This window comes from Erigeron canadensis, chromosome 2 (assembly GCF_010389155.1).
Source record: "Erigeron canadensis isolate Cc75 chromosome 2, C_canadensis_v1, whole genome shotgun sequence".
Classification (NCBI taxonomy): Eukaryota; Viridiplantae; Streptophyta; class Magnoliopsida; order Asterales; family Asteraceae; genus Erigeron; species Erigeron canadensis.
This window is the reverse complement of record NC_057762.1, coordinates 10957421-10968774: the sequence shown is the minus strand read 5'-3', so window position 1 is coordinate 10968774 and position 11354 is coordinate 10957421. Positions and strand designations below refer to the sequence as shown.

The 11354-nt window shown below is 32.7% G+C and overlaps 1 protein-coding gene across 1 annotated transcript; it reads left to right on the top strand.

The window, feature by feature from the left end:
- The first annotated feature begins 10156 nt into the window (after positions 1-10156).
- On the top strand, positions 10157-11032 carry LOC122587693. The gene is made up of 2 exons (XM_043759859.1): positions 10157-10742; positions 10839-11032. The coding sequence occupies exons 1-2, from the start codon at positions 10157-10159 to the stop codon at positions 11030-11032; spliced, it is 780 nt and encodes a 259-aa protein (XP_043615794.1).
- The last annotated feature ends 322 nt before the right edge of the window (positions 11033-11354 follow it).

Genomic DNA, 11354 nt, shown 5'->3' with positions numbered 1-11354 from the left:
CCCAAGCTGACCCAAAATCCATAATCTATATTTGTGTAGATTGTGTCAAGCTGACCCAACCCAAGCTAACCAAACTGACCCAACCTGAACCAGACCCCAAGATGACCCAACCCAACCCCAAGGTGACCCAACCTGACCCCAAGCTGACCAAGACCCATAATCTACATTGTGTCAAGCTGACCTGACCCAACCTGAACCAGACCCCAAGGTGACCCAACCTGATCCCAAGCTGACCCAAAACCCATAATCTACATTTGTGTATATTGTGTCAAGCTGACCCAACCCAAGCTAATCAAGCTGACCCAACCTGACCTAGACCCTAAGCTTACCCAACCCAACCCCAAGCTGACCCAACCTGACCCCAAGCTGACCCAACCCCAATCTAACCGAACCTGACCCAACCTGACCCCAAGCTGACCAAACTGGTCATGCTGACCAACAAAGCTGATCAAAACCCAAGCTAACCCAGACCAAGCTGACCAACTAAGCTAACCCAGAACCCAAGCTGACCAAACCAAGCTGAAGCTGACCTACCAAGCTGACCCAGAACCCAGGCTGATCAAGCTTCAAAAAAGTTTGATTTATTTACCAAAATGCCACCGGGCATTTTTTTTCATTTTGACACATGTTGCGTTCTAATTGGCCTATAGGACCTTCTCTCCTTCTCTCCTTAAGACACCTTATTTCAGGATCTCTACCCTATATATATATATATATATATATGGGTTACTATCAAATGAGAACAAAATTAAAATGAAAACAAATGAGAACACTTAAAAACTACATTTTGATGCATTAAAAGTCCATAAAAGTGACATAACGCATAACTAATTATCATTATTTAAGTGTTTAACAACACATTCATCCGTCAAAATTGACAAAATCTCGTTTTTTGTTGGATGCATCATTTTGATGAATATGCATCCAAGATGGATGCACATAAAAAAAAACGTGAATTTTTCGTTTTTGACGGATCAATGTGTTGTTAAACACTTAAATAATGATAATTAGTTAAGCACTATGCTAGTTTTATGGACTTTTAATGCATCAAACTGATGTTTTTAAGTGTTCTCACCATTCTTATTTTAAAAGTGTTCTCACCGGAGTGTTACCCTATATATATATATATATAGTGGAAAGTTATTTTGAGAACCTTTTTTTTTGCAAGAACCTTTGAGAACTTTTCAAATCAAGCCCGACCGATGATTATTGTTTACATGAAAATTATTTTTTGATTGTTTTCTGAATAACTTATATGTAATTTTGAAGTTTATAATTGTGTGAATGCATGGATTATCATCCGTTATACAATTATGTGGAGATTTGGATTTTTGATCACATGTGTACAAATATTGCTATGATTACATGTGATCGACTTGCATACATGTGATCATAGCAATATTCGTGCACATGTGATCAAGAATTCAAATCTCCACATAAATGTATAACGGGTGATAATCCATGCTCCACAGAATTATAGACTTCAAAATTACACATAAGTTATTCATAAAACAATCAAAAAACAATTTTCATATAAAGAACAATCATCGATTAGGCTTGATTTGAAAGGTTCTCGCAAAAAAAAAAAGTTCTCAAAATAACTTTACCCTATATATATATACATATATATATATAGGAAAGTTATTTTTAGTACAAGCGTTTGAAAAAGTACAAAATGTACAAGGTATTTCCTCCTTCTTCCTTCCATCTCCGACCACCACCATGATCCTCCTCCGACGGCAACAATCTCCGGCGACACTAACACATGTGTAAGTACAACTTTTTTAGCATTTTAGGGTTTAAAATTTCTAGGTTTTTTCCTTCGCGAGACTACCACCACCAGCTACCATCATCTCCGACCACCCCAACTACGGCGCCGGCGTTGGTATCAAGGGCTTCGCCCGAACCGTAGCAAACCGTCACCATCTCTTGGATCGCCGCCCATTAAATCCATACGATTCCCATATGCGTTCTTTGACAGTCAGCTTAGAACGGATGAGGGCCTCCGGCCCATACCGTATCCACCCGAAAACGAACCTGAATCTTTCTGGAAAGTTAACTTACACATGTGTAAGTTTTGCCGGAGATGGTCTCTATCGCCGGAGGATCATGGTGGTGGTCGGAGATGATCATGGTGGTGGTGGTGGTGGTCGGAGATGGAAAGAACAAGCATGTGTAAGTTAACTTACACATGTACTTTTTGTACTTTTTTAAATGCTTGTACTATAAATAAATCACCTATATATATATGTGTGTATAGAAGAAAGTTAATTTTAATACAAAGGGAAAAAAGGTACCTAAGGAATAGCCACTAGCCATCCGATCAAAGCTTTGGACACATCAGATCAAGTCTTCCTCCTCTTTCTTCCTCCTTTTCTGGCTAATGCGACACCTTTTTCTTCTCCGGCGAGACTGCCGCCACTAGCCACCACCTCCTTCTTCTCCTGCGAGACAACCACCACCAGCCACCATCATCTCCGACCACCCTAACCACAACGCCAGCGCGGCAGCAAGGGCTTCGCTTGTACCGTAGCAAACCATCACCATCTTTTGGATTGCCGCTCATCAAATCCATACGATTCCCATATGCGTCCCTTGACGGTCAGTTTAGAACGGATGAGGGCAACGCCCGTACCGTATCCACCCAAAAACGAACCTGATTCTCGCTGGAAAATCGTCGGAGGTGGTGGCGGTCGTTGTTTGCCGGAGAAGAAGGAAGAAGGAGGAGGTGTGGCAGTTGCCGAAGAAGAACGTGGTCGGAGAACAAGGAAAAAGGTTCTACTTTTTGTACTTTTCCTCTTGTACTCAAAATAACCGACCCCTATATATATATATATATATATATAATTAGGGGAATCTTTAAACCGTTTAACTTTCAAAAATTTTAAAAGGAAAAAATCCATAAAAAGTAACCTTTTTACACAAATTTCCTAATAAGGGAAACCTATTTAGTTTTCGTTTATTAAAAGGATCTCATTTCTAAAAATTTCTCAATAAAAGTAATATTGTTAATTTTTAACGTCAACTTTCTGTTAAGTGCCACATCAATATGCCACGGCATCAAAATTGATGACATGGACTTTTGACTGGGAAAACATATGTATACATCATATTTATATATCTATTTACATATCTAGTTTCACAACAAAAATTTCACCTAACTTATTCAGTTATTTGTCACTCCCGGTTGTGTTTCCCCAATAACCTTTGGTGTTCTTCGTGATGAGTCTTCATAATCTGATCTTTCTCTGGTTAATTTTTTTTCTATGAAACAGTTCAGCCTACAATCTTAGATCCAAATCCAACCAAACTAAATCCCTTTTAATGTGTCACAAAATTACCTTAAGCAACCAAAAAAGTCATCATGTGAATTGAATGTTTTGGCTTCTTTCAGATTCATATCTGGTCTTGAAATGATGATATTACACTAAATAAAGATGTCTAAAAATAATCAGGACTAATTGGATTTTATGAAAATCGCAAAAAGATGTCTATATATATATAGTTCAAGCTTTAAAAACTCAAAAAAACAAGGTAAATTAACAAAAACTTGAAATGAAAATGAAGATAAACTCCTCCTACTTCTTCTTTTGGTCAATTCTTGCGTATGGGCGACATTATTGGTTCCAATTTGATAGAGAAATCAGTGGTAGCAAAATTGCACACCAGGTGTTCGACAAAATGTCTCAATAAAAATCAGATTGTTTTTTAGTCTGAATTCAAGCACTTTCAAAATGATTTCCAGATACTAGATAAAGATTCTAGCAATTGATATAAAACTGTTATTAGATGATTCTTGTTATAATGATTTTATGATGATATGATTGTGCTAGATATAGATATTAAATACAGAACATACAAATACATATGACAAACTACAAGGGGAAAAATACGATGATTCTTGTAATACAAATTTTTTCTAAGTCAAAGGTCCAAGTCATCAATTTTAATGACGTGACATAGTGATGTGGCATTTAACGAATAGTTGAAGTTAAAAACTAACGATGTTACCTTTGTTGAGAAATTTTTAGAAATGAGATCCTTTTAATAGACGAAAAGTAAATAGGTTCCTCTTATTAGAATGTGTCTCTTCTGAGTTTTATCTTTTGGTTCCAAAGACTTAAAAAGATTTATTTTCACAATCTAATTTTAAGGGAAATACTAACCTAAGTTGAGTATAAAATTGAATATGTTCTATGATACACTAAGTATGGTTTACGCATAAGTCGACCCTGATGTTGTCAATACTTAGACGTATCTTGATCCAATAGCTCTGCATCCACGAGGACTGGTGTGATAATAACATTATTCTTCTCGTCTCCAGATTCATTCCATGTGATCGTGCAACCATAAACGACTATGGACACCTCATAACATTCGGTAACCACTAACAAATTAAAAGAACCTGATTGTACCTTGAACTTTCTAAGCATCTCTAATGTTAGTGGTAGTCAGAGCATTTCTAATTTAGTGGCAGTTATCTGAAATTGTTATCGATGTTAGTATATGATCACATAAAAGGAACGTATGTCCGGAAATGATTTAAGCCTACGGAGTCACACGAAATGACACGGTAACTCTATATTATTAATTAGTATATTAAAGTAATATATTAATTAGAACGATCACTGAATAATTAATTAAACTATATTAAAAGTTTAATAGTGTTTAATTAATTAAAAGAGAAGGATTAAAGTGTAAATTAGAAAGTTTCCAAATTATACACTAATAGGGTGGGCCGAAAATTCCATGGGTTTTTTAGACCTTGACTAAACTTGTTCACCAAGTTTAAAACCCTAATTTATTATCCCTATATATAGGGATTAAGGATTAAGGGTTTTGTAAAACAATTAGATTTGTAAAAAAAAACCTTAATACCTCTCTCTCTCTTGGCCGAACATATCACAAAACATCACCACTTTATTCCATTGGTGAACTTTCATTATATAATTATAATGATAGTTAACTTTGTTTAGTAGTGAGGTTTTGAGTTGTTGAGTTCGAAGTTGTCGACAAGAAAAGTCAAAGGTTTTTTTTTTTGTTCGACTACATCAAGGGGAAATTAACACAAAGGGTTGTGAGATTCGTGATCGGGTACTAGCATACGATATAAGAAGTGTCTAGTGTGCAAACGTAGAGGGATTTACTTTAAATCCTCATAAAAGTTTCTTACTTTTTATCTTCAATTAAAGGTATATGCTATCTCTTTTGGTTAATTAATTAACTACATAGTTTTATATTCCATTGCGTGCTTTGTGATTTGATTTGATAAATGTTATATATCCCAACAATCGAAACATCAAAATACCTGAATTGGTCGAGCTAATATTCTTTCTAAGTTAACTAGTAAATCTATCCTGACTTTGACTTGACTGAACATTATCGATGCTTTTGTTTTTAAAAAATCAAAATAACACGTTTAAGTGTTTAACTATGTATCTACCAATATATATATATATATAACAAGGTACTAAATTCCTTTATGAAAAAATAAAGAGCGTTACATGAGTTCAAACTTTTAACCACAACCCTTAGATTAAGATAATGATGTTGTTTCTAAATTTACTTTCAAAAAACACAACATTAATCCTTACACTTTATTAAATTAGTCAAATATATCAATAGATCTAAGAATATTTAATAAATTTATATTATAAAATTTCTTAAATTCACATTGCTTATTTACGAAAGTTTTGATTAAAAATCTAATATGTAAATCGAACAAATTATATTGGCTTCCCTACAAAGAAAAAAACGTAACTTTTGTTTGTTTCAATATAAAATAAAATTGCGCTAGTCACACAAACATGATTGGTTGCATATTCATGAAGTAATGTGTTCTTAATTAGCAACTTTTGTTTCCATTCCGAATAACTAAACCAATTTTACACAAATATAGTTTTTCATAAGACTTCTAAGACCATGGTCATCCCGTTTTTTTTACAACGAGTTAGTAGTTAGTATCAAAACACCATAATGATATCCCGTTGAACAATATGCAGAGTTCAAACACGCATGCCTGAAATGAAATTTCTCTTTTCCCTTCAATAATTCACATCCACAAATATAGAAAGTGAGAATCACACTTTTGTAGATTTCTGCAAGGTTTAAGACCTTATCAATGTGTCACCATATAATAATAATGATAAAAATATGCATATGTTTTCGTTTTCTTGGTTCTCCTCGACAGTACTTTCCAATTAAGGAGGTGGTATGGTGAGAAAGGCTATTTAAGATCCGCTTAGTGCGGGACCCTTTCGTTGTACGATTAGCACACATCATACGCGTCTGAGGTAAAATTTACTTGTCAAAAAAAAAAAAATAATGCTAGATTATTTCTCGTGTAATACGCAAGTTAAACTTATTGAGTTGTCGTTAGGGCTTATAATGAAATTAATAATTATTGATAAGACATGTTGAAATTTGATGATACTAGTAGGATACATATGTTAATTATATCAAAAGTTAATTATATTTTTTGTGACGGTATAAAGTTATATATATATACTAAAATTTTCGTATAATAGACATATTTAATGACATGTTAAATAGTTTATAATATCATAATTTAACAAACATAGATAAAAGATGTTAGAAAATAATGATGTTGCCATTTTTATAGTCTTTTATCTTTTTAATTATTTTAGTATACTTATTGGTAATATCTTTTATCTAAATATCATAACATACAAATGATGAGAAACTAAATAATTATAACGAATAGTTATTACGTTATATGATAAATATTTAATTTGAACTAATAATTGAATAAAACATAAAAAAAAAACTAATTTAAAAAGTATAATATAAATTTAAGAGTTATTTTTCATAATTATATCATTAAAATAATCACTTTTTCTATAAAATATAGAAATTACTTTCCAAAGTTAATGATAATGTTTAAATTTATTAAATTAAAATTAAAACTAAAAACGTTAAAAAGATATATGATATCATCTTTTTCACCTAATGACTTTAATTAAAAATTTTTTCATTTGAAATTAAGATTTCTCTTTTATATATATTTAGAGATGCTACGTATGAAGTTTTTTTCACAAAAAATGTTTTTTTATTAATTTATTGAATAAGTGGTTAGATACAACCCTTATATCAAAAGGTTGATGTCATCATTGATTTTATTATTCTTCGAACATAATATTAGACCTTCTATTTTATATATTTATGACATTTTTTTAACAATCGTTAGATGAGTTTAAACTTTTAGTTATAACTTATAACCTTTAGAGCGAAAAAAATGGTATTACTACCAAATTTATTATTAAGTAAATACAAGATTAGTCTTTCTACTTTACACAATTAAACTTTTAATGTTTAATTAATATCAATGTATATTGTATCACTATCAGAATTATTAGTTTTCATAAGTTTTCATATAAATACCATCTATATAGTACCATTATATATATATATATGAAAGATGATCTTGAATTAATTTATTTAGATATGAGGACCAAACTCTTTTTTTTTTTATCTATAACATACGTCATTACCTGAATTGACTACTTTTACAAAGTTTAATATTGTGAAAGAATTAATATTATGGATGCGCACTTTAAATGAAACATCAAGTGAGTTATATATAGACATCTCACTTAAACGTTGTCCAATCTTAACTACGTGTAATGATCTTGTGATATTTGCATAAACAAAAATATGTGATAGTGCCCTTTGTACTATTGGTCCCTATAACTAATAACAAACCTTTTCATCGTCAACCAAAGAGATGACATCTAACATAAAGGACAACCTCCTACGCTTGAGGATCAGATTGGCACTGTGTACCTCTTATATTACATGTTTATTCAATCTCAAGGTTGATTCCAATAAGAGAAGTAAATAAAGCAACTTAGGAAATTTGTATGATTAAAAGTGCCAAGGTTGTTCATCCTGATTAATTGTAATTTGAAGCTCACTCCTATACCCAACTTTGTATTCGATCTCCATGCTTCATATACGACTTAGATCAAATGTTATAATCCACATTAAAGCAATTTTGAAAAATAACCTCTTAAGCGGATTACATTGATACATGTGAATATTGGGCGGGCTTAAACATCCAAGCTGACCTAACTTAAGTGAGCATTAGCTAATTCAACTTACAACTAAAGACTTAAACAATTTTTTATATTGTTTGTTATCAAAAAATCTAATCAATTATATGTATATCTTACTAAATAACTTCGATACATAAAATCTTTTGAATAATAATAATATCACTAGCTAATTAACCCGAGTTCAACCCGGGCTTATTAAAAAAAGTTTTGTAATATTAAGTTACGTCGATGTATAAGAACTATGAGATAGTTCAACCATACTCAAAATCTCGAAATCATATACCTCATACATCGAATATATATAATTAGCCTATTAACCCAAATAATATGTGGATAATTTAAAAATCTATTATGATAAAACTATTTAGATAATTAAAATTGAAAACACCATGTATAAAATATTAAAGTTTTCAAAAGAAAATATTTTCTTTTTATAAAAAGGATATCATAAATGACAAAAATAAAAATGAAATAAACTTAAAGAAGGAAAGTGTTTATAATATCATAAGTAAATTAAAGAAGAAAAACTAAACTTTATAAAGAACTTAGAGATCGATGACAAGTAAGATCTTTTTATAAAATGATGATGTCATAACAATTTTCTTTTATTTAATATACCCGGGTTGATTGCTAATATTAAGACGAAAAAAAGATGGTGATACTATTTTTGAAAATTGACATATAGTCGTTTAAAAAAGAACAAGTTAGATAATTACATTTTAATTTCCATTGGACTCACGCTTGAAAAGAAATAAATCATAAATCATTTAGAAAATGATTTAAACTTTGAATAGGATGATGTCATAAATCAAGAAAAGAAAAAAGAAAAAATTGATATAAATAAGTCTAATAATGACAAATAAACATTATTTAGAAAATTATGATGTCATAAGAATCTTGTTTTATTTATATAAGAGATTATATTTCAACATGTCTTATTTATTATTAATTCTGTTATTATGAAAACTTAATATGTTTAACTCGCGTATTACACGGATATATAATCTAGTTCATATATATTACATATCTTTATATTAAATAAAACAACATTTTTGTGACATCATTTTTTTACCAAAATAACTTATTTGTTACCTTTAAACTTTTTCTTAAAATTTAGTTTTTTTATTTAAATTATTTATGATGTCATAAATACCTTTCTTTTTACAATATTTTGCATTTTCATTTTTTTCTTATTTTCTGATGTTATTTTTTTTAAATGTTTTTGTTATCGTTTAAAAACTCTAATATACCATATATGGTATTTTAAGTTGCATAACAGATTTTTAAATTATCCGCATATCATGCGCGTTAATAAGCTAATGATAAGGTATACTATTTAGAGGTTATAATTACCGTTGGACTGTCGCAATGTCAGTGACAGAGATACGTTTTTATAAAAAAATTATTAATATGCCCGGGTTGAACCCGGGTTAATTATCTAGTTACATATTAAAAGTAAAAAGTTCGTATACTAAAGTGTCAATACAATATATATATATACGCATAAATGTGTACACTTAAAACAAATTGTGGCAAAAAAGAGGAAAAGTATAATTGGAACTTTGCACCATTGACTCAAGAAGTACCAACCCCGTAAGAGGGTACCCAATGGTACTCGTTCTCCGCTCGTTCGATATCCTCGGATGAGTCCACACCGTTGGGTGGGACTCGTCCCTGGTTCGTTCGGGGGTCTCGTCCGACTAGCTCGTTTCCACACGGACGAATGTGTTTGGTTGATTTTTTTTATTTTAAATGCAACGGCTGTTTTTTCAAAGAAAGAAGACTAAGTATAAGTTTCATCATTTGGCAAGTTTAGTCCCTGTAATGGTTGTTTGTTCAAAACTAGTTCAAAAAAGTGACAACTTTAGTCCTTAACGGCTAGTTTTTCAAAATGCCTATATATACACTTCAAGTGAACCACCATTTAACACCACTCTTGCATATATTCAGCTATATTATACCAAAACACACTTTTGTATACACAAATCATCATGAACAACTAGTTTCATTCAAGTTTATCAACGTCCACGAGACCCGATTTGTTTCCTACTGAAGACGATGATGATGAACTTTTTGGCATCATGGCCGAATGTGTTGATTTGGTTGAACAAGGTGAATCATCAAGACCATTCATACCCGGTATGGTCGTCGACAGAGATCGATATGGTGCTGACGAGCGCCTAATGGCGGCTTACTTTAACGAAAACCCAAAGTATTCGTTGAAGAGCTTTAGGCGACGATTCTGTATGTCTAGACCTATGTTCATGCACATTGTGATCGACATAATATCATACTCATCTCGCAATCCAGGTCCTGTGCCTTTGCATTTTAAAAGAATGCAAGACAAGCAGCTTGATGCCCGAGGAAAGCCTGGTTTCAGCACCATCCAAAAGTGTGTTTGTGCCATACGTCAATTGGCGTATGGCTACAATCTCGACTCGCTTGACGAGTATCTACAAATGGGTGAAGAAACAACAAGGTGTTATTTAGACTATTACTGTAAGTGTGTGTTCGAACTTTACCAGGATGAATACTGGCACAGACCAACACCAGAGGACATAAAACGCTTGTACGCTCGACATGAAGAGCTTCATGGCTTCCCAGGCATGCTTGGAAGCATTGATTGCATGCACTGGCCTTGGAAGAACTGTCCCAAGGCATGGCAAGGTCAGTTTACGCGTGGTGATCACGGTCATCCAACCATCATGCTTGAAGCGGTAGCTTCATACGATAGGTGAATTTGGCATGCTTTTTTCGAAACAGTTGGTTCGAACAACGATATAAATGTTCTGAACCAATCGCCTTTATTTAGAGAAATCATTGAAGATCGTGCGCCTGATAGCTCGTTCACTGTTAATGGCACCCACTACAAAAAGGATTACTATCTCGCAGACGACATTTATCCCGAATGGTCGACTTTTGTAAAGTCGTATTCATGCTCTCAAGATGAGAAGTAGAAGAAATTTAAAAAGTTTCAAGAAAGTGCCCGGAAGGATGTCGAGCGTGCCTTTGGAGGGCTTCAAAACTCATGGTACATTCTAACCCAACCAGCAAGATCAAAAAGCGTGAATCGGATTACTCGAACAATGTACACCTGTGTTATTTTGCATAACATGAAGGTTTAAGACGCGGGGTACGCCATAAGCTCACTAGAGGATGGAGACGACAGTGATCCAATCGTCTTACCGGAGCGTACGTTCGAGGAAAGGATGACACTTCACCAACGTACCGGCAAGGAGCTTCGAGATCGCACTGTGCATCATGCTCTTCGTCATGATC